This window comes from Caretta caretta, chromosome 22 (assembly GCF_965140235.1).
Source record: "Caretta caretta isolate rCarCar2 chromosome 22, rCarCar1.hap1, whole genome shotgun sequence".
Taxonomy (NCBI): Eukaryota; Metazoa; Chordata; order Testudines; family Cheloniidae; genus Caretta; species Caretta caretta.
The window spans coordinates 22301020-22325330 of NC_134227.1; the positions used below are offsets into that span (position 1 = coordinate 22301020).

The following is a 24311-nucleotide window of genomic DNA, read 5'->3' on the forward strand; positions in this document are numbered from 1 at the left end:
ACTGACGAAACTGGCAACTAAAGAAATGTCATTATAATCCTAAGAGGGTGTTACAAATAATGGGGATAAAAATGACAACTTATTTTTTAAAATATTTAATAGTCTTTTTATAGTTCCAGTTTTGATAAACCTTTTTCTTATATATGTAAAGTGTATATAGTTCTTCTGACAAATATTTTCTCCAAAGCAAATGTTAAAAAAAAGTAAATCACTGCCAGCAGCCCAAGGCTCATGAGAAACCATACAGCAACAAGACACTCAGATACTAAAATGTTGTGCACCAGAGAGAGAGATCAAACCTTACTGCAGAACCCAGTGTCCATGATCACATGTGAAATAACAAACCAGTGCAGATGAGAACCTCAGCTGAAACAAATCTTAAATAAAATAAATCTTGTATTTAGATTGAAAGCTCTATGTGCTTGTGAGCTCTTTGGGGCAGGGACTGTTTTTTGTTTGTACACTCCCTAGCACAATGGGGTCCTGGGCAATGACTGAGGTCCGAGATGCTATGATAATAAACATAACAAATTCCAGTCCAGTGAGGCCCAGCACTGCTACACTGAATGATATCATCTCACTGCAATGCTGTGCATCATCATAAGAATGGCCACACTGCGTCAGACCAAAGATCCATCTAGCCCAGTATCCTGTCTTCTGACATTGGCCAGTGCCAGACTCCTGAGAGTGAGCGAACAGAACAGGGCAATTTATCGAGTGATCCATTTCCTGTTGTCCAGGCCCAGCTCCTGGCAGTCAGAAGTTCAGAGACACCCAGAACATATTGGTTGAAGCCCCCCCCATGCGTTGCATCGAAAGAACTCACTGAAACAACAGGTCATCAAATTATACCAAACTATCATCATATTGCACCACAACATTGACACACCATGGCACCAAGAAGTTATACTGAAAAAAGAAGTCTCCACACGGTGACTCTGGACCAGCATGATAATCAAAGTGCTGTCGTTTTGTGTCACCAGCCTGGGCAAAAATGTCATCTCACAACAGCAACATGACCTCCAGCAGGGTCCAATGCAGCCCAGCCCCCTACGCCTGTCATCATGATGCCCAGTGAGGTGACATCATCAGGTTAATCCACGGCCTCATTGCAGATGAGGTCATCACGTCAGCACACGCCTCATTGCTCTGTGATGACACGTGGTTTGCTCATCATGCTGTGCAGTGACGTCATCACTCTGCGCCACTGCCGCGTCTCCAACGAAGTGTTTACGTCACCAGGCGTATCAGCGTTCTGTGGGGACACTTTGTCTCGTCACCATGGTGCCCGGTGACCTCATCAGGCTGTGCCATGTCCCATCGCCTCACCAAGGCCCTCCCGGGCAGCCCCCCCGGCTCTCCCCGCGCCAGGGCCCCTCGGCGCCCCCTACGGGCGGGGGTAGGGAAAGCCTGGAGACGGGCTGGGCGGGATTTCCGGCACAGCCGGCACGTGATTGGTAGGCGTGGGGGGCGGAAGCGGAAGCAGCGTAGCGCGCAGGCGCAGCGGCAGTCTGGGGCCGCGGGGGAGGGACGCGCCGCCCGCCCGAGAGCGAGATGGAGACGCGGGGGGAGCCGCAGCCAGCGTGAGTGAGACAGACCCGGGGCCGCCCTGCGCCGCCTCAGGCAGCCGGGGGCGCGCGGGCCGGGCCGGGCCGTGCCGCTCCCCCGGGCCGGCGCGGGGCCGGGCCTGCTCGCGCCCCCGCCCCGCGGCCGCTGCCCTTTGCCGCCGGCCGGGGGCGGTTCCGGTGCGGAGCCGCGGCCCGTCTGTCCCGGGCGGCGGGGAGACTCCGCCCGGCCCCTGGAGCGGCCGCTTGGTCGCTGGCTCCGCAGCGCCCCGGCCTGGGAGCGGGTCTTTCTCCGGCTCTGCCTTTGCGCCCCGCCTGCTGCCGTGCCCCGAGGGGGCCGCATCCCCGACCGCGGCCTGGGGCCCCCTCCCTGCAGGGTCCTGCCGCCGGGGACCCCGCCTCGCTGCCCGGCGCGGCCAGGGCCAGGGCGGGCGCGTGCTGCCCGGCTCCGCGGCGGTGGCGGTGTCTTGCTTGGGCGAGGGAGCGAGGAGAGGGGTGTGTTAGTTTGTGGGTCGGCTTGGCCGTTGGGTACTAACCCCTGGTGTGCAGGGAGGCAGCCGCTCACGGGAACTGGGGGTGGGGCATAGGGAAAGGGGACCGCTCCTCCATGAATTCACCATGAGCTGCTCCGCCCTCCTGCTAGGGTCTTTCCCAAAAACACAGGTGAGAAATTAAGTGTAAGCATTGTTATCACTTTGTGTATAACCGTTGAAGGTTATTACATACATGACACTTGAATTTAAAACCTTTCCTCTGTACACGAGGGATTTTGAAGGCCTGGGCAATAGTTATGCAGAGTGGACTTCTGGATTATTGTTTTTTAAAACCATGAGTTGTGCTTGTGGCCAGTCTGACCAACGGCCTCTTCGCTTCACAAGTAAGTTCGATCTACTCTGTGCCAGACTCTGCCATCAGACACAGCCATAATAACAGGATAGGATTCCAGAATCTGTTCACATCCTGGGTGGAATGAGATTCTCAATCCTAATGGGTTTGGGTAGCAAGGGGGAGGAATACTGTAACACACAAGTCCTGACTTACTGCGGCAATGTTTCTTTTATTCTTTTGGTGTTTCTTTAAAAACTAGGTGAATCTTCTGGTGAAAGATGTTGAGTTGACAATCAGGAGACGGTAGTCCTCTGTCCCAAGAAGAGGCAGCTTTCTCCAAACTGTACCTGCCAATGTGTTTCAACGGAGCCTTGAAAGGAACCCTTTCAAATGATGAGAGTAGCTGAGTCTCATTTGCTGTATGACAGGTTTCAGAGTAGCAGCTGTTAGTCAGTATCCGCAAAAAGAGCAGGAGTACTTGTGGCACATTAAAGACTAACAACAGTCTAGCCAAGGTCTCATTATTTGCTCTGCTCCTGTTGCCATCTGGTGGTGCACAGGACTTTATAAAATTATTTCTAAGGGGGTGGGAGTGGGGATTGTTATTTGAGGCAAGAGGAGAAATGTAGAATTTGTATAAACTGTCTCCTAATTTACCTTAATGGTATATAAATGTCCATAATTTAGTCTTACTGATCCACTGAGTCTCAAATTTTGTATAACCTCAGGTTTTTTTGCACAGTCTCTTTGCATCAGGGATGCACTATTAGCAAAATTATCATCATGTGACTTTACAAGGGTAAAATGGAAATGATGTACATCTGTAGCTTTCAGAGGAACAGCCGTGTTAGTCTGTATTCGCAAAAAGAAAAGGAGTACTTGTGGCACCTTAGAGACTAACGAATTTATTTGAGCATGAGCTTTCGTGAGCTACAGCTCACTTCATCAGATGTTTACCGTGGAAACTGCAGCAGACTTTATATACACACAGAGAATATGAAACAATATGGAACTTCGGACCTTCCCGGGTTATGATGCCATATGTCTCTAAAGAGGGACTTTCACACTGGGACATTATCTGATGCAGTTATGCCACTTTTCTCCTTTTGCTGTAACTATCAAATATTTGTTTAAAGAGACACTTCTTTTCCTCACAACTTGGCTGCTGCTGTCTAAAAAGTCATCGTTCCTACTTCATTGTGGGATCAAGTTCCAGAGGAGGAAGCTGACTGGAAACTATGTTGTTCTTTGTAATCATAATGGGTGGTAGGGGTAAAGAGAAGAGATTTCTGTTAAAGGATAGAGGAGAATTCTTAGACCTCATTCCACCTTGTTGCAAATTGATCTATATTCCTGAAATGCTTCCGGTAGTATACTTCAGAGCACTCTAACTTCTTGCTCACACATCTGGAGGTGTAAAAATCCTTTGTCTAGTACAGGATCAACCCCATATGCTTGAGTATGGGAGACTGTCATCTGTATTATGATCCACCCATTTTCATGTCTGTTTCCCATTACTTTGTATTTCTCAGCATCGCATAAAGTCACTTTTGGGTCTCTGATGCTATGTGTTCTAGGCACATTAATATTATGCTAGAACAGGGACTGGCTGTTGTGGGGTGGGTGGAAACTAATACACTCATGGAAAAATACCTGAACCTCTCAGCACTGTAATGCTCTTTGCCACTGCAGGTGAAAGTCACTGATCAGTTGATTAGGTGAGACTTTATTCCCCACATACACCTGCATACTTTGATACCACGAAACAGTTATCTGTGGCAGCCAAAAGGGTTTCGACCAAAGTTCTTGCCAAAGGTATTGGTGGAGATATGGTGGGACTTTTAAGTGATAAGTGTATTTAGGGTTATTTAGGTTACTGAATCAAATCATGTGACTGAATTTTTAAAGAGCTGGTTAATTTCATGTCCATTAGTAATAGCTATAGCTCAGATTTCATCTTCAGGACTCATTCCCCTCTTCCTGTACTGTGCTGTATTTAAAGATGAATTGGATGTTTATATGGATAACAAGAATATTGGCTCTATAAACTATGCTGCCCCAAAAAAGCATTGGAAGGAATATAAAATCTCATGTTTCAGGTCTTAAGACAATCTCTGACTGTTAGGGGTTGGGACAAGACTTTCATGAAGTCTGATAATCCTATGTCTTTCTGCTGTGGAGTTCTTGACCTTCCTCTCAAGCATTTGGTGTTGGCCACTGCCAAGGACAGGATATTGGATTAGATGAGCTGACAACAAGTCTGAATCAGTATGGAAATTCATATGTTCTGTAATCAGTGAATTAAGTTTTCTCCTTTCTCTGAAGCATAAGCTATTGGCAACTGCAGGCCACAAGGCCGGATGGAGCTATGGTCTGATCTAGTGTGGCAGGCTTTTCTTGTGTGCAGTAGACCTTTTACTTCATTCACTCTAGGGCAACATTGACCCAGAAGGCTTCAGGAAACTTGAAACTGTTTTCACCAAAATGAGTAAGTGCTGTTGTGCATCAAACCCTTTCTCTCCATAACAATACTTTTATCTATGGTTGTCAGCCATTAACATTAGCACTTCCTGTTGTGAAGAGGGCATATGTTGTGTAAGCCTAGTTTTGGCAAATTCTCCTTCCAGTGCTAGGGTGCGTGTTCTGCTCCTAAATGCAGGGACAAATGTGTACATAATGGTGTGTGACTTCTTAGCAAGAGTCATTTGAGGCGAAAAAAGTTAGAATAAATATTGGTATCAGTCGCCTCTTGTGTCAGAAAAGGCTTGCTTTGTGGGAGCGCTGTGCGCTCCCTCCTGTTACTCGCCTTGGAGTTCTTTGTGTACATGTGTAGCGGTGAGAGTAATGCACAGTGTGTACGTGGCACATGAACTTTATAGAGCGGCTTGTAAATGTTGTGATTCAGTTATTTGTGGATAAAGCAGTTATGCGGGTTGGACTGTTACATATAAAAGAACATTCCAAAATTGTTCTTTTATAATAATACAATAGAGCAGGGATCAGCAACCTTTGGCGTGCAACCTGCCAGGGAAAGCTACTGGCGGGCCAGGTCGGTTTGTTTACCTGCAGCATCTGCAGGTGCGGCCGATCACAACTCCCACTGGCCGCAGTTCGCCGTCCCAGGCCAATGGGGGCTGCAGGAAGCAGCATGGGCCGAGGGATGTTTCCCTGGCAGGCTGCGGGCCAAAGGTTGCCAATCCCTGTAGTAGAGCCCACTTCTATAGTCAACTTGGATCACTAGATCACTCTGTTTCTAATGGTATGGTATGAATGTCCTAGGTTTCACTGCATCATAGTGAGCAAATTGCAGTTCTGGAAACAGTGAAATCTCTTCTAGATGAAAAAAATGACTTAATTCTAAGAATATTTCGCAGTATATGTGTGCACATGTATAAAGCACAAATTGAGAGAGAATGCAAGCTTACAGAGCAAGATAACATTAACTATCACTAATGATATTTTGTCTAAAAAGACTTCAAAAGAAATTACTCTCCCCTCAGCTTGTATTATTCTATATACATTACTCAAAGGGAAGCACTAGTCTGTAGGGTTAAATATGAAAATACTTCAGAGCAAATATTTTTAAATGTAATTTTATGATTTATGATCTCTGGCACTTGGATATGGGCATTCTCTTTCCCTATTTGCATGTGCCAAAAGGGACCAACTGGTCTCTCTACATTTTGCATCTAACATAAAACTAGCTATACCAAAGTAAGGGTTCTTAGGTTTTCACCCAACTCGTTTCAGGGCTGCATATTTCAGGCCCATTCCTTTCTTTCCCAAGGTATATTCCTGTCTGTTTCCTGTGGAGAATACCGTTAGCCAACACACTAGACCAGCATACTGGCTTCAGAATAAAGTTTTTTGTCTTTTTACACAGAACTGCAGCTAAAGACATTTCGGAGGTGCCAGCCCCGTGTGGAATTCTAATGTTTTCTGCTTAGACCCTCTTGGGCCAATGGAGCTAGTACATTGTCTTTTGAAACCAGTTAATCCATCTGAAATGTGTACTTGCAGTTGCAGTCTGGGTATTGTACAAGTAGTGGCAAATCCTATGATAATTCGCATGTATACTGTGTTATAGTGAACAATGAACATGGGTGAGATAGGTTTCAGAGTAGCAGCCGTGTTAGTCTGTATTCGCAAAAAGAAAAGGAGGACTGGTGGCACCTTAGAGACTAACCGATTTATTTGAGCATGAGCTTTCGTGAGCTACAGCTCACTTCATCGGAGGCAAGATCCGATGAAGTGAGCTGTAGCTCACGAAAGCTTATGCTCAAATAAATTGGTTAGCCTCTAAGGTGCCACAAGTACTCCTTTTCTTTATGGGTGAGAGAGGTGCTCCTGCAAAGATTGCACTAAAATGAACTTGATATTATTATTAAAAGGTTGTTTTCACCTGTTTGGATGTCACCGATCACAAGTCGGTAGAGTGGTTTCAAGAAGATCACGCTGCAGGGACAATTTGGGGTTCCTGCATGGAATAAAACTTGCTTAAGTGAGTCTTCCAGGCATATTAGCTTCCAGCAGAACAGATGCAAATTGTTATTAGTTATAAATGTCTGTAAATGCAATTCTTTCAAGCGAAGCCACTGCTGGTCTTGACTCCTTGTATGAGTGCATGACAACAGCTCTGGCCTCTTGAGAGTCAGAACTTGATTTTGATCTTCGATGTGTAGCTTAACATGTATTAAATGTTCTTTCAACAGGAATAGAATGAGCCAGGGAGACTCAAACCCAGCAGCAGTTCCACATGCAGCTGAAGATATTCAAGGAGATGACAGGTGGATGTCGCAGGTAAAACTGATAACACAGCTGACAAATTAGATAGAATTCTCTTTACTAGCAGATTGTGAGGCAGTCAAGTGCATGATGAGCAAAATACAGGTGCTTACATATCTGATTCTGTGGCTGGTGCAGCTCAGCCCCCCAGATGTTAGCAGCGTCATTGATGAGTTCCAGTAACCTACCACGATAAAACAGGCAAAAAGCAGCTTTGTGGCATGACCTGAAAATCACATTTTGAAATAAAGTTCCAGAAAGATATTTCAGGTGGCTCACTAATTGAGAAGAATCGCCAACCAGTTTATTAAAAACAAATAAGCTGGAGAGCACTGAAGTGTGTAATATAGCCAGGCAGTGACAAAGCTGAGAAAAGTTGAACCCAAGTGTCTGGACTTGGAGTCTCCTGTTCGTACCACTAGATTATTAAAGCTCCTCCTAGACACGGTGAAGTAGTCCGAGGAGACTTGTATTGTGACTAGCCAACAACCTGAATGACCCATAGATTTAGAACTGCTGAACACAGTATCTGGAGCAAGCACCTCCTTCGTGTGGGGTGTGTAGTATAGCCTGAGGGGCTGTGAGTTGTAAAGGAGTGGCCATTTAAAATGTCAGAACTTGTCTATGCCAGGGAGAGAGCAGGCAGGGAGGAAGGTCCAGCAGTTAAGGAGTTAAACTAAAGATACATGCCTGAGGGGCAGACAGGATGGAAAGTCACAAAGTTTGGCAGCAGAGGGACTGGTTGAGCAACTCTCACTTTCTGTGTATGGGCTACAGATACCAAAGGGAAACTGACAGCTGGAGCTTATGTTGCTGCTTTCTTTTAAACAGCATAACAGATTTGTCTTGGACTGCAAGGACAAGGAGCCCGATGTGCTGTTTGTGGGTGATTCCATGGTGCAGTTGCTACAGCAGTATGAGGTATGGCTGGAGTGGATGAAGTTGTGGGGTTAGATGGCAGAGATGGTGCCTCCCTATCACTTCTAGTCCAGTAACTGGTGAACATATGCAATACTGACAGTGCCTCCTTGTCCTCTGGCCCTTTCTAATCTTACCTCCGCTTCTTCTTCAGCTGCTTTCCAAACCTTGAACACTTCCGTTTCCCTGTGCTTGCCCCAGGCTTCTCCAGTCCTATCCCGTCAGCCACTTTGAACCTCTACCCCACCCCTCCTTTCCCTGAGGTCACTTGCCGCCTTCTCAGTTTCACTGTACGCATCCCTATTTCTGTCCCTCTGTCTCCCTGTTGTCACTCTCTCTTCACTCTCTGCAGTCACTGTGTGATCCCTTTTGTAGATTTAAAATGAATTCTATCCTCTCTTCTCCCCACACCTTCTGTATTCTAGATTGTGCCCATCCCACTCCAATGTGACTGTTTTTCACTTGGTTTTCAATTATGAAGTTTCCTTATCTCACTATGGTACAAATATGAAACTTAGTGCATGTATCTCCTTAGCCAGAGAATTTCAATGTAACCCTCTTGCATACAGTGTTCTAGCATGCTTATCCCTCTGCTGGTGTAGAGACTGTGCTATTGACTATCCCAATGTCCAGAGATTAGGAAAGGCAGCAACTAGGATGTTTTAAAAAAATGTATAAAATGTTTTGAAAGCCCTTCGTCCACTGTTTCATCAGTGATGGCTACCAAACTGCTTTGCAGTGAAAGTGTTACTTTCCCGTGTGACTCATTTGGTTCTAGACTTCTAACTTCCTAGGCAGTAAAAGGAGTTCCTTTCCCTCCTCCAAAGTCCCATGTTTAGCAGAGATCTGATTCTGGCCTTGATGGCCTGGAGATGGCTCCCTTCCTGGGCCATCGACATCCCTCCTGGATGGGTTGAAGGAAAATTGTTCTGTATTAGCTCCCTCTTTTCTCTATGCCAGGACTGAGTTCATTAACTGCTGTGATTCCACCTCTTCTGGCGCAGAGAATGTGTAATGCTTCCACTGGCAGCACCTCTTCTCCCCTGGAGTATATCTTCACTCACTTCAAATGTATCATTACCTGAGCTACCTCTTTATGTAAAGCGTTTTATTTTTGTTGCTGAAGAATAACACTTGAGCTAAAATATTGAATTGGTTCCTGGTTTCAGATATGGCGAGAGCTTTTTTCACCCCTTCATGCATTGAATTTTGGGATCGGTGGGGACACAACAGCTCATGTTCTGTGGAGATTGAAGAATGGTGAATTGGAGAACATTAAACCCAAGGTAGAAACACATACAGAACTGGCTTTTATGTTTGTTTTTTCATTTTAGAAAAAAACTCTGAATATTATCTAGTACGGAGCTGAGGACACCAAAATACAGTCCCTCTCTAACCAATGAACTCTTAACTGCTTCTTTAGAGCTCCTCTCTAAAGGATGTTTATTTACAAGGAATGTACAGAGTCCTGTGCCTCTGAAGACAGAAGGAATCAAGTAGCAAGAAACACCTTCTTTTGCTTATAGCACCAAAAACTAACTCTTCATTCTGCACCCTGACCCAAAAAACACTCCTTAGGTTCTTTCAGGGCCGGACACTGCATTTAGCTGTTCCTTCAGATTGTCGAATTTTTACAGCTATATTAATTGAAGGGTGCATTCGTACCTATCCATCTCAGTGAGATTGTAACTCAGGCCACAGCAAGGTTTCACGCAACTCATAGCACATTCTAAATGATGTACAGTGTACCGGGGTGTTGTCATACAGGGTGCTTCCAAATGCCTACTATAGATAATGTACAGCACAGGTTCAAGTTTGGTCTCATTGTCAGGCATATTGGTGACCCCAACATAAGAGGTTAAGGCTTAAAAATAGAGAAATGCTGTAAAAGGGTTTCATTTGAGAGCCAAGACTGTAGTTGGTGCTTTACAAACAAATAAGCCTCTTCTCCTGTGACGCTTATAGTCTGCTTCATACACATCTAGTATGCTGTAAGGACAGGCAAGATGCAAGGTACTCTAGGGGTCTGAATTGGTCACTAAACACTGTGCAGAAGAAGTGTTAAATATCTGTTCCTGTGCTGATCAGGGTAGCTTCCCTTAACACTGTGACTCTGGTTCTGTACTGAGTGAGAGAGAGGAGACTTAAGTTGATAAGAAATGATTCAAGAGTCAACAAAGCTGACAGTCTGGGACTTTTAATATTTAAGCCTAACTCTTAATTGTTTTGTCTAATTGGTTGCAGATAGTCTAGGTCCCAGCTGTTGCCCTTTCCACAAGAACTAGTATGGCTGCTACAGCCCCTCCTGTTTGTGTATCTTGAGTGGAGTGGTAAACCTGCTGCACAGGTTCTGTTTCCTCTTCACAGGTCATTGTCGTCTGGGTTGGAACAAATAACCATGAAAATACAGCGGAGGAAGTAGCAGGTGGAATTGAGGCCATCGTGCGGCTGATAAATATCCGACAGCCACAGGCCAAAGTTATTGTATTGGTATGCACATCAGAGGGTTGTGATCACATAGCACCGTTGGAACAACCCATGTCGTGTGCTGTTTGCACCCCTGTCCCAGTGGTGTTGGGTGTTACCTGTACGTTTTGGGGGGAGGGTCATAACTTATTTACAATAATAAACACTGTAGGAAGGTTTCTCCTGTTCAGAGGGCTTTGCCAACATTATCTAACTTTCTCAACCCCTTCAGAAGAGTATTATCTTCTCATTAGAGGCATCTTTGTCCCAGACAGAGAAACGGAAGCGGTGAAATCACATGAGAGATGAGAATGATGGAGACAGAGCTGGGACTGGAACTTGATCAATACCAGTTCTGATCCTGTGCTCAAACAGCATAGACTGTCGTCTTCTGCTGTGGGAGTTGCATTACCAACGATTAAAACTGCATAGAAAGAGGGCATAAGTAGCTAATAAGAATGCTAATAAGAATTGGTGAAAAGAGGAGCAGATTCTGCCCATGTGTCAGCAGTGTCCTTCAGACTGTTTTCATTCATGTTTCAAAGTGGGGCTGGATAGGGCTGAGGCAGATGTGCAGGGGAGGAGTGCCACCCATGAGCTGGACCCTCATTCTGAGCTTTAAGGGTCTAAGCCTAGAAAGAGAAAGTTATTATATTGTCTGAGTCGCTTCAAAGCTCTCTTCTTTGCTTCCTTCCTATATCAGAGCTTGCTACCTCGAGGCGAGAAGCCAAACCCTTTGCGGCAGAAAAATGCCAAGGTGAACCAGCTGCTAAAAGCCTCGCTCCCAAAACTCGCCAGCGTCCAGCTCCTGGACGTCAGTGGGGGCTTCGTGCACTCGGATGGCGCCATCTCGTGCCATGACATGTTTGATTTTCTGCACCTGACGGGAGGGGGCTATGCAAAGATCTGCAAACCCCTCCATGAACTGATCATGCAGCTACTGGAGGAGACCCCTGAGGAGAAGCAAGCTGCTCTGGCCTGATCAGCTAATATCAGTGTTCAACGTCATCCCGGCCCCATCAGATCAGTTCTATCACTGGCACTACAGAATCCTTCTTTCTTAAAGCACTTTCCATTGTAGAATGTTACTGGATGTTCGTATCTAGTGTTTTGAGGGGGAGGGCTAACGTCAAACTGGTCTTGTACATAAAAGGGCAGGGCTGACTGGTTTTACTGCAGGAAGAAATTAGCTAAAGAAGATTTTTACTTTTAAACCATTCCTCATTTAAAATGAGAACAAGACTGTCACCTCTGTGCCCCTCCACATGCATTATTCCTCTACGGTGCCCCAAGAACCCTATTAGCCTGACTCTAATAACCCATATGCAGATCTCGGTTTAGCTTTTCCTTTCCCTAGGGATTATACTCTTATGTATTAGCTTGGGAACCAGAATTGCATTCCACTCACTAGAAACAAAACAACTGCATTTTTTTTTCAAAAACCATTCCCACCTTTAGAAGTTTTATTTACTAAGGTTTTTTTAAGAGACACTTGTTGCTTTCTGGCTCTTTGTTTTTGAAGCAGCATGAGACTAAATGTAACTGGAATTCAGAAATGTAAAAAACCAAAGTGTTAGTTGAGCTGAACTCATTTAACACTCCCAAAATATTGTTTTGTTTCACAAAGTCTGTTCGCTGTGACAAACTTCATTCCATTGTTGCTTGGGCTGTGGGCAGTCTCATTTGGGTGCTGTTGAATATCATGTCTTCTGTAGTACCTGTTCTTTGGTTTGTGTACAGTATTGGAAGCTTTTAACAGTTCTTTGGTTTAGGAGCTTAGTTTTCCAGCAAACATCAGACAGAAGCTGGTCAGAAGCGTAGAGTTGACAGTTCATCCCGCAGGGAGGGCTGTGCTACAGGATTCTTTACAGGGCTGTTCATGTTCATCGTTCCAGTTTTTTTAAAGTATGACTGTTACACTTTTTTTTTTTTTTAAATCCATACCCACCCCTCTTTGCAAGGCCGGAACCAATCTAACGCTTTACCAGTGCTATGGTGTATATTTCTTTATTGCTTCTGTTTTACTTGTACAAACATTTTATTCAAGCAAATAAGGCCTTTGACAGTAAAGAATTGAGTCAGTCTGTAGCCTTTTCCTCTCCTGGACACTGTCCCTTTCCCCTCCAGCAAATGGAGTTAGTGTGGAGAGTGGCCTGTTCATAGGGACTCTGTCTCGCTAGAGCTTTTTATACGAGAGCTAATTATAATCTGTGTAATGACTATATAAAATTGTCATTCATTTAAAGGTGAACAGGAAAAAAACATTCTTATCAATAAGAAACTGTTTGAGACCCAATGCAGAGCCTTGCTACTTAAAAATAAAAATACTTTAACCAAGTTTATTCTTCATTGACTTACCTACCACAATTGGAGTTCAGCAGTGGTGTTATCGCTAGTAATGGTCACACCACCGCTTGCTAAAATACAACAGCCAAAGCAGGCTCTGCACTGGTTGACGTGTTCATGAAGGCTGCAACCTTCAACTGTCATGCTGCTTTTTGGCAGGTAAATAAAAGAGGAAATGATTTTTGTTTTACATTTTTGTTAAACAGGAGGTCTACCTAGATTGCTTTTTCTACCCCACTACAAAAAGACGTACATATGTAGTATATATAGCCTGTTTGCCCTTTTATTCTAGTAAAAGGTTCTGTTTAAGGCAGGCTTTAATCTAGCATTAAGGAATGCGTTTATGTCCCCATCACGCTTCTCTGCTGCTGTAGGATTTGTCATAGCAGGATTTCTGCCTGGATTGCATGCATAGCGTGTGTGTGTGTATGTGTGTCTCCAGTATATGTGATCCACACAGAGGTGTGGAGGAAAGCTGAAGAATCCCACTTCCCAGAAATAAAGGTTCAAGTTTGATAGTGCTCAGTGGGAGAGGAGTAGTCCTGGTCTTATCTCCTCAGGCCAGCGTGGGTTGGGGGAGTGTTCCATGGGCCCAGTCATCATGTTTGTTCAGCAGCACCACTGCCTTCCCTTCCAACAGCTTGAAACATTAACGGTAGAAACATCATTCAGCTCTGCTGAAAGAATGGAGGCCTCAGCACAGGAACTTGGGGGTGTGGAGCAGAGAGAGCAAGCAGATTTTAAAACAAAGGTTGGGAGGAGAAGATTTAGCAGGGTGGTATGGGCCCACCTGTAGCAAAAGTCGGGGGATGAAACAGGACTTCGGTCTTTACTAGTTTTTGAGGATTGTAGGCTTTTGTTGAAAGGTACCATGTTTGTTTGACCCATGCACTAAATGTCTCTCCATGGTGTCACCACACTTGTAAGACAGCTACTTACTGGCAATCTAGTTTTTTTTATAGAAAGCTCTAACTCTTTGTAACAGTGCAGTGTGTTTACAGCTGAGGCTATCTGCAGCTGTGAGCCAGAGCCCTTTGGTTTGGTGCTGATTGCAGTGGTGTGGGTCTGGCATGTTGAATACACATTGGTTGGGCAGGGGCAGGCTAGCTCAGGTGGCTCTCCATGCTCAAGGATGTTTTGCTGAGGTGCCATGTTGCTTATACATGGGTCAGCATTCGCCACCTTTCATCTCCAGTCTGCACTGTGTCTTTCCCAGCTGCATTAACCACCTCTGAGTGTGGCCATGGCAGCGGCTGCTGTGGAAAGGAAGGGCAGCTTTCTTCGCTCTGGGACATGGAAGCTACTGTCCTGTTGCCACCATCTAGCAGTGACCAGGCCATATCCCAGTGTAACCACATATCCTTTGGGGAAGGCAAGGAAAGAATCTTTTTCTCATTGTACCAAAATTAGAGCCTGGTTCTGAGAAGTACTGAGTATTTGCAATTTCAACTGTAGGGTGCTTGCCACCTCTTGGGATCAGGCCCAGCAGACCCCAGTCTGGGTGCTCCTGTGTAGCCTTTGTGACTTCTTCCATTGTAACTGGCTGATTGTGAAAGAACTGACCCTTTCTGAACTTTTAATTTTTTTAAATAATCTAGTTACACGTTTACAGTTGTATGCTGAAGCCTGGAATCTTGTCTGTGCTGTGGTGTATGAGCATTGCCAATTTTATATTTATTGCAGTGAAGAAAATGCAAAGGAAACGGTGTGAAAGGAAGGAGAGAGTCCTTGTCTCTGAACTCGTATGTGGGTGCAAGCAAGGGGACTCCAGGTGCAGGCTGGGGGACCTCAAAGGCTGGAAGCTTGCACAGTATGTAAAATCCAATTACAGCCCTGCTTCACGGTGACCTTCCTTGGGGCGCTGCCCACTGCTGGGAGCTGACTGAACCTTCCCCAGGAAAAGCTGTGATTCTGCTTTGGCAAAATGGCATTGACTGGTAGAACTCACTATGTTTAGTGCATATTTCAATATAAATGTAAATGTTTCACCCCAATGAGTTATGGTGTGCGTCTCTCTCTGGTTTCAGTCTCTCTCTGGTTTCCCTGTGTGTGCGTCAGGGGTGGGGAGGTGTCCAGAGGGTTCATCAGAATGTGTGGAGTGATGCACAGTGGCTAATGGTGGCAACCTGTCATCACCCAGGGGTATTGCATTGAGAAGGGTGACATCTGATGGGGTGAAAACCTTTATCAGGTAAAAGCTGGCTGTATTCATCCCTGTGGTATTCCGAAGAAGACTCATCTAAACCTTCACTTTTAATTTAGTTTCCTGTGTGGTGAGATGCACTCTGATTCTCTGTTCTCATCTGATTTAACAAGGACCTGTTTTTTTTTTAAAACTGAGTTTAGGTTTTGCACCCAAAACTCTGCTCTTTTGTTTTCAGATTGGGGGGCCTACGTTGAACACTAATTCGTATTCAGTGATTATTTGCGGGGGGGTGGGAGGGGGTTCAGTATCCCTGAGATGGAAGAGGAAATGAACTTTTGTACTGATGTTGCTTTAAAATCAATCTAAAGGGGGCAGTATTCTGAATCTGAGCAAGAGCCTGAGAGTCAAACTTGGGGGAGTGGTAAATAATGAAGAGGACAAGTTGCTGATACACAGTGATCTGGATCACTTGGAAACTGGGCACAAGCAAACAATATGCATTTTAATAGGCCAAATGTAAAGTTATACATGTAGGATCAAAAAAAGTAGCCCATCCTTACACAGTGTGGGGACTCTTATCATGGGACGCAGTCACTGAAAAGGACTTGGGGGTCATGGTGGATAATCAGCTGAACTTGAGCTCACAGTGTGACCCTTGGGGATATAGAGGAAATATCTAGTAGAGGAGAGAGGTTATTTTACTTCTGTATCCAGCATAGGTGTGACTGCTGCTGGAATATTGTGTCTAGTGCTGGTGCCCACAATTCAAGAAGGCTGTGGATAAACAGGAGATGGTTCAGAGGGGAACCGCAAGAATGACTGAAGGATTGGAAAACATACCTTATAGTAATATACTCGAGAGCTCAGTCTGTTTAGTTTGAGAAGGTTAAGGGGTGACTTGATCACAATCTATAAGTACCCCCATGGGGAACAGAAATTTGATAATGGGCTCTTCAATCTAGCAGAGAGAGGTAGAACACAATCTAAAGGTGGAAATTGAAGCTGAACAAATTCAGAGTGTAAATAAGGTGCAAATTTTTAACAATGAGACTAATTAACCATTGGTACAATTAACGAAGGGTCATGGAGGCTCCATCACTGGCAATCTTTAAATCAAGATTGGGTGTTTTTCTAAAAGGTATTCTCTAGTTCAAACAGGACTTAATTCAGAGAAGTTCTATGGCCTGGGTTATGCAGGAGGTCAGACTAGGTCACAGCGTTTCAGGTCAGAAGGGACCCCCAGATCGTAACTCTGACTTCCTGTAGATCACCGGGCACCAATAAGTCACACAACAACCCCAGTAATCAGAATTAAACAGAAGTATTACAGCCCTCAGGAGACTAGACTCTTGCGTGCTACTGGCAGAGAGTTGTCCCCTCTGGCCTTCGAACCAAGAAGTTTTTCATAGATTATATTGCTAGTTCTGCTGTGAATCCCTGTGTAATCTTGGGCAAATCACTCTGCATTTCAGTGCAATCACCTATAAACTGCTGTAATAATACACAAGGATGTTGTGAGACTTGTCAGTCAAGTGCTTTCAAATCTTCAGATGAAAGGTTGTGTAGAAATAAAATTCCTGATAGCATTGGCATGTTGTCTGCCAGGCTTCTCACATTTGTCCAGCAGTGTGTAAACCAGAGGTTAATAACAGACACTGACACTTCAGTTTTGGTCTAGAAGTTGGCATCAGGCTTTGCATATGGGACTGCAGGTGCCCAATTGGGAGACTTGAGAGTAGAACCCCCATGGTATCATATATTGGTCCTAAAGCCCTTTTTTAAAAAGACAATGTTGACAAACTCCCCCTTGGCTTCCCCAACCCATCTGGCTCTGTGCAGCGCTTCGTGTTGCAGGGAGCTCTAGCAGGAGGCTTGCTTTTAAATAGCATGTGGCAAGGCATCACATTTCTCTCCTAAATGGAGCAAAATGAAAAAGATCTTTGAGTTCCCGCTTTGTGATCCAAGGACGCAGTAGCATAGCGAGCCTCTCTTGTCTCCTTATCCTGCAGCTGTCTCTCCCGAGCAAATGTTGACTCTTCTTCCCCCCCACTCACCATTTGCTATCTGTTGGGGGGGGGGGGTCAAGGTGCCCTTTTAACATAAACAGGGAATCTGACTCGGAACAGCATGAGCTCATAGGTATAAAGGGAGGTACTGTTGCTTCTGAGTCTTTTCCTAATAATTCCATGTCAGAGATGGCTGCCAAGCACTGGTGGATAAATCAATGATTTGTTGTTTGTTTCTGGAGCCTTGGTGACTAAGGAGACTCTGTAAATATAAATTAATGGAGATCGTAGAGGTCTCCACACAGAGACCCTGAAAGAGAGTGGAAATGGGGCAAGGCACTTCCTAGGCAGTTACATGCTTGGGTACCCCCTCCGTTCCGTTTGTGTCACTGCACTGCTATCGGGTCTGGAGAAAGGAGTGAAGGAAGGGCTTTGAAAGGGGCCAGTAGTGCCCTCTAGTGTTACTCTGTTTTGTTACTTTCCTCTCTGTAAACCTTGCCGTTTGCTCCCACATCCCCAGCACTGTGCAGGAGTGACTGGGCATGAGGGTGGCAGGGGAGGAGGAGCTGTCATCAGTGTTCCAGTTCATGTGGGAGCTGGATGGTAAACACAGAATGTCGTTCAGGAACATGTGGCAGATTTATTGCTTCTCTTCGGAAGTGGCCTCCCACTAACCACCAACATCTTAGCTGTAACTCTCACGGCACCACTTACAGTCCAGTTATTGCTTAGTCTGGCTGGGAACAGAGCTGCTGCCGCCCTTGGTAAGAGCCGTTACCTTTGGCATCGCACTATATAGTATGGGTGAGACCGGAGGGGGAAGCCTGTATCTTCCACGGGGAGTGGAGCCTGTCTGAATGCCAGAAATAAGCCAAGCATAGAATCACAGAAGTGTAGGACTGGAAGGAACCTCAGTAGGTAGCATGTTTGATTTGGGTTTCAGGAGTCTTCATTTCTTCATCAAACAGGAAAAAACCCACATCTAGGGTATGTGTTGTGGAGAGCATGGAACTGGAAGCCATGAACAACCTGAATCAGTAGATCCGCTCTCCCTGCAGGAGGATACAGAGGTATCTTATAGCAAGGATTCTCAACCTCTTTCTTTCTGAGCCCGTGCTATAAAAACTCCCTGGCCCACCTGTGCCACAAAGGCAGGGCCAGCATTAGGGGGTAGCAAACAGAAGGCCCTGCAAGGTTGCTCAAGCTTTGGCTTCAGCCCCAAGTGGTGGGGCTTGAGGCCCCAGTCTTCAGCCCTGAATGGGGGGGGGGGAGGGCACTTCAGCTTTCTGCCCTGAGCCCTAGTAAGTCTATTGCCAGCCCTGCTAGGTGGACCCTCTAAAACCTATTCAAGGCCCCCCGGAGGCCCTAGACTCCTGCTTGAGAACTGCTACCTTGCAGGGAACCAATGATCATCTGGTTATAAGAACTGTTTTAATAACATCAAATTGCCATCAACTACAAACAGTCAGGTAAGAGCATAAGAATGGCCATACTGGATCAGACCAAAGGTCCATCGAGCCCAGTGTCCTGTCCTCTGACAGTGGCCAGTGCCAGGTGCCCCAAAGAGAGTGAACAGAACAGGGCAATTATCAAGTGATCCATCCCCTGTCGTGGAGTCACAGCTTCTGCAAGTCATCTAGTCTGTCCGCAGCAACTGGCCATGAGGTATGCTAACAGGAGGCCTCCTTTAACACTGCCTGATTCCACTATTATTTGTAACTGTCTGAATTAGGTACTGGTGAGAGGGGACTGATTAACTCTTTGTTTGTGTGGTGGATAATCAGCTGGACAGGGTATGGAGAGCATCCAGAGAGGTAGGTGACAGCTGCCTGTGAACCATCACCCTGTCTGCTTTGTTGGCTGGCTGGCACAGACCCTCCCACTCCTCTCAGAGTCTGGCTTCATGCAATGAGAAGTACCCAGCAAGTCCTTGAGCATGACAGGTGCAGTGGACAAGCAGTGACTGCTCTAGCCCAACAAAGCCTTTATCTGATTTACTTTATTGCCTTTGTTTTTCTCTCTGGTTTTCTGGATGGACTTTACCTCACCCTTGTGAGGTGGCAAAATTGTATTTACCTAGGGTGCCTAATTGCCCAAGGCCCTGGAGCAGAGAGGAAGTTTCACAGTTCAGACACAGAGCTCACAAACTGACTCCGGCAGTGCCTGCTACCATTCCAATTTCCGCATAGTTCCTGGTGCCCGGCTCTTATTTGCAGCAACATTTAGTATTTGTATCTTTGGTGCTGTACGACGTGTCCCCCCAAATCCCAGCTGTTCCCTGATAAGTGAGAGAGTGCAAAAGAAAGGGCACCCTAAAATATCCATGATCCTCAACCAGCAAGGTTGGGAACATAAGATTATAGGATAGATATTTGTGAAGTACGTGTGGATTCATGGATGTTTGCTCATTATTTACCCAGCTCTGAGTACAAACTGCTTGGGACATGAATGATTTTTGGTTGGTTGATTGGGGTTTTTGGGTGTATATTGGGTTCGTGGGGGAGTCAGTGTTGTGAATGTCATTCTTGCAATGGTGGAAAAGCTTTAATGACGAGGGAGGCCTTGTAGCTTTGCCCAGCAATGGCCAGGCTCTAGATTTGTCCAGTCTCCTCTGGAAGTTCATTCCACAGCTAGCTCCCCTCCCCTGAGAACACTTTGTCCCCAGCTCTCACAAACCTCCCCATGGGCTTCGTGATGACAGGAAAGAGGTGCTTTCACTGCAAGCTAAGAACTGGCGCTATCTGTCCCAGAGAGATGAGTGTAAATCAGACCCCTCTGTATATAAAAATGGAGAGAAACTAGGGGAGGAAAAATTCTGGGATGGATAAGATTTTGCATCCATCATTGCCTGGTTGTTCATTGCTTCTGTTTGCCCATTTCATGCTGCTCTTACTTTGAGATTATGAGCCAAAACTGGCCCTGATGCAGGTAGGTGCATCCCCAGTGACTTCAGTGGAGTTTCCCCCAGTGATATCCCCCTGTTGCTTTGTCCAGTTAAACAGACATTTGTCAAGTAGTTTAGGCCTCAGATTCTACTTTTGCCAATGGCATGTGGCTGCGGGGTGTAAATTTGGCCCAGGATGGCAGGTGACTTGGCTCGCATCAGTATTGGTGATGCTCCTGCACGTGGCTTCTCCTAGCATAGCCACTTTCACACTCTGCTCTCGCTGGGCCAAAGCAGATGTGGCTTATGCAAGAGCTGTGCAGTACCACCCTCTGCTGCTCCTGGCATGGGGGAGAGTGTATCTCCTCACCTCAGCCGTGGAAGCCACACATCCAAACCAGTGTTTCCCCAAGTGCGGTCCCTGAGCCAGGAAGGGTCTAGAGAGAACTAGCTGGCCCCCGGGTTCTCTGCCACCTCATTTCCAGCTGCTCAACTGCACTTTCGAGAAATAGCCCGAATGGGCTGGCTTTCAGGACATGCGGTGAAAGCCATCAGTTTGACATGGCTTTTGGGGGGAGGCCTGAGAGCACAGGGTTATATTTGGCTGTATTTACTGGCTGGTGTGTTAACTTGTGTTGTGGTATAGAATCATAGAAATGTGGGGCTGGAAGGGGCCTTGAGAGCTCATCTAGTCCAGCCCCTGCACTGAGGCAGAATCAAGTAAACCTAGACCATCCCTGACAGCTGTTTGTCCGACCTGTTCTTAAAAACCTCCAGCGATGGGGATTCCACAACCTGCCTTGGGAGCCTGTTCCAGAGCTTAACTCCCCTTTAGAGTTAGACAGTTTTTCCAAATATCTCACCTAGATTTCCCTGTGTGTCTCCTATGTGGATTGTAAGGCCTGGGCTACACTCAAAACTTAGGTTGCCCTAGCTACATCACTCAGCGGTGTCGAAAATCCCCATCGCTGAGTGCCAGGGCTATGCTGACCTAACGCCTGGTGCACATGGAGCCATTGCTCAGGGAGGTGGAGCGCCTACAAGAGTAGTGAAAGCCCTTCTTGTCACTGTAGCCTGTGTCTCCATTACAGGGTGACTATGGTGCCATGGCTATATGCCATCATAGTGCCTGTGGTGCGGACATGGCCTGACTTTACAATAGTTCTTGTCAGGAGGCCTAGAGTTCTGCCTAGGTGGGGTGTGTGCATTTAAATCAGAAGAAATAAAATAAATACAGTGAGAATTTCCCTAATGTTCCTCTTCCATGCTAGCAATTGCTGCAGTTGCTGGAGGGATTTTGTGTCCAGATCACAAATGGGAAGGGAGAGTCTGTCCACCAGACAAACTGCTTCAGTGAGGTCTGTGCGGCGAAAATGTTTCAGAAGCCTAGATCTAAACTGTCCTATGCTGGAACCTCAAGCACAAAGCAGTGAGCTGGGGCCCCTTTGAAACTGACTAGGCTAGTTCCACTCTCCAAAAGACCCAGGGTATAACTAGTGAAAAGTCCGTGAGATTTTAAACATTCGTCCCTTGTGATTTCCAGCTCTTCTCTATTTACTTCCAAGCAACGGCACTTTGATTGCTGCCTTCTCTATAGGTGACGGGGCAATCGCTGCAATGTCAGAACTGGCAGATATAATGAATGGCTCTCCATTCTGCTTGATAACCCCCTCCTTTCATTAGCATGAAGGGCAGGTGGTGATCTGGGGTTAGGAATACTCTAATTTAAAAAAAATTCATAGAACAAAGTACCACTGTTCTTTAGCAATATTGTATGGTGCTTTGTCCCAAGCCCTTCCTGTTTTAACTCTTACCAATGTATCACACCAGTGTACAATGATTAGCTGTGCTCATGTAGTTACAACAGTCGAGATGGGCTGTAAAGGCATGGTAAGCATTGAGAGGGAGTTCTCTGAGGCCAGAGTGTTCTTTGGTGTTTCTCCTGCTCTGCGAGTTCTTTGCAGCACAAGCTCTGGTCCCAGTTCAATTCCATCCATTGTTTTCTAATGTAGCTCCCACTGAATTGAAATATACAAAGTGAAAGAGAAATTAACAATAGCCCTTTAAGGCAAGATTGTCAAAGGACGGTACAAATATTCATTAGCCATGACAAGCTCATTGGGAGCAGGTCTAGTATTTGTGGTGAGGAGGGCGTAAAACCAAAATAACTCCAGCTGACCAAAGCCAGAGCCATGCTTCCCAGTTTCCCTAGAGTTTCCCTGGAGTTTCCCTAGACTCCAAACAGAGATGAAAATGTGACCAGAAACACCACACAATGCTGGATGGGTCTGACTCCCGCAGCTCGCTCTGGGGCCCTGGATGGTTCACAGACAAAACCAAATTGAGACCATAGAGATGAGACTTGGTTTTCAGGTTGTTTTAGCTTTGGACAAATTTCCTCATTGGGTTCTGATTCTAAAAAGGGCTGAGAACCACCCAATCCCAGTGCAGAGAATCTGCCAGGCTTAGGCCCTTGTTTCATAAGCTGATGTGTTTCCAGTACAGGCTTAGAGGGAGTGGGTGTGGATTATGATTTACATGGGCAACAGCAAGTTTATTGAAGCAGCTCTCTGCCATATGTCAGAATGTTCTGCAAACACACTGATTGAGGGCACTGCTGAGTTGCTGTTAGAATCTGTATTCACGTAGATGTCTAATATTCCATGCTCCAGAGAGGTGATGTGCTGTGAGGTTAGAGACGCGCAGTGTTACCGCACTGACTAAACACTCCTGCCTCTCTCCCTCTAATAGCAAACCGGCCAGGGAGGTTCACTGTGGAGAATGCAGCTAACAGAGGAGGTTTTGTTGCCTTTTTGAAGCCCTAGAGGGATTCATGAAGCCATCGTACACAGGTGGGAGTCGAATGCTCCCATCCACCCCACAGCACTTCGACCATGATGGTGCAGGATCCCTGTGTGCGATGGAATAGGAAGATAGTTAGTCATTGCACTAACCTGCAGCATGATCCTCTCTGAGTAATGGCTGTGGATGTGCACTGGACTGTGGGAGGGTGGGAAGATGAAATGGGGCAGAGACTCAATCCTCAGCTATTTGCAGCAGGGCTGAGCTATGGGAATTCCTCCCCATCACTGCACCTAAGTCCTTACCAATATTGGTTCATGGCTGTTTCTGGCTCCTAGCCCTGACTGTTTAGAGCCTGTATGTTTATGGCAACCTGAATAAAAGGATCCCAACGCACTTTATGAATGTTACACCGCCCCACAGCTCAGGAGGTGGAGAATGGGTATACAAGAGTCACTTGCCCCTTCCCAAAGGAGACAGTGTGCATGGAGACAGTGTAGGGTGGGCCCTCGGTAGAGTGCTTTCACTGAAGACCGTGAAGTCCCTCCCGATTCGCACCAGGGTGAGAGGACAATGTGTGTATGGTGCTGAGTTAGGCAAGAATCTCTTAAATATGTAAGTAAATAAAGATGATGTAATGGACACCGTAGTTAAGGCTGAGTTGAGTTTTGCATTGAAACTGGGATTCAACCTCTTCTTGGATATAGGATCGAACACAGCGTCTCCTCCCGCAGCCTATAGAGCTTCCTCTGGCAGCCTAGAATGAATCTTCTGACCATTTAAAGGAAATCTGTCAATACAGTTAGGAATTAAAATGAATAGAAATGAAGTCCTTCAAGAAACTCCGCATCCAGCCTCAGCCCCACCCAGTGGGCTGCTGGTCCACATGGGGTCCTTTGGGTGCTATCCCAATGTAAACCATAATAATTAGACCCTCCGCTACTCCCTGCATCTGCTCAGACCAACTGCCACAGCCAACAGCCATGGAACCTTTCCATCCCTTCCTCTTGTTAAAGGGACACCGCCAGCAACGAATGTTCCTGCTGTTTGAAGCAGTGTGACTGCGGGGTGGGGGGGAGCCAGTGGGGTGGCAGGAGAGGTACGCTGTAGCTGAGCGAGGAAAGGAAGGAGGTGACGCCCTGAACAAGCGGCAGACCGGCTTTGAGAACCACTGGTCTAGACCATCCCTGACAGGAGTTTGTCTGACCTGTTCTTAAAAACCTCCAATGGTGGAGATTCCATGACCTGCCTTGGGAGCCTGGTCCAGAGCTTAACGAGCCTTAGAGTTCGATGGTTTTTCCTAATATCTCACCTAAATCTCCCTTGCTGCAGATTAAGCCTATTACTCCTTGTCCTGCCTTCAGCTGGCCTGGAGAACAGGGCTCTAGAAGAGCCCGTCATGTATTAGAAGACCCTACAGTCTTTCATCTTGTCCCCAAGGAACTCCCGGTGCTGAGTTTGGGGCTGCAGGAGAATGGAGCCGTCTGTGTCAGTTCCCCTTTAAGGATTTTCTGCAGCCTGGCCCTTTAAGAGTGTGTCAGTTCCCTGTCTGACGTCACCCGCTG

The 24311-nt window shown here is 46.2% G+C and overlaps 1 protein-coding gene across 3 annotated transcripts; it reads left to right on the plus strand.

The window, feature by feature from the left end:
* Positions 1-1463: 1463 nt before the first annotated feature.
* On the plus strand, positions 1464-14902 carry PAFAH1B2 (platelet activating factor acetylhydrolase 1b catalytic subunit 2). Of its 3 annotated transcripts, XM_048827404.2 has the most exons (7): positions 1495-1583; positions 4827-4881; positions 7106-7193; positions 8010-8099; positions 9266-9382; positions 10464-10586; positions 11266-14902. In XM_048827404.2, the coding sequence occupies exons 3-7, from the start codon at positions 7113-7115 to the stop codon at positions 11542-11544; spliced, it is 690 nt and encodes a 229-aa protein (XP_048683361.1). In that variant the 5' UTR covers positions 1495-1583; positions 4827-4881; positions 7106-7112; the 3' UTR covers positions 11545-14902. The 3 variants fall into 3 exon arrangements, with proteins under 3 accessions (XP_048683360.1, XP_048683361.1, XP_048683362.1); XM_048827403.2 differs by lacking the exon at positions 4827-4881 and having other exon boundaries at positions 1464-1583; XM_048827405.2 differs by lacking the exons at positions 1495-1583; positions 4827-4881 and adding an exon at positions 2088-2228.
* The last annotated feature ends 9409 nt before the right edge of the window (positions 14903-24311 follow it).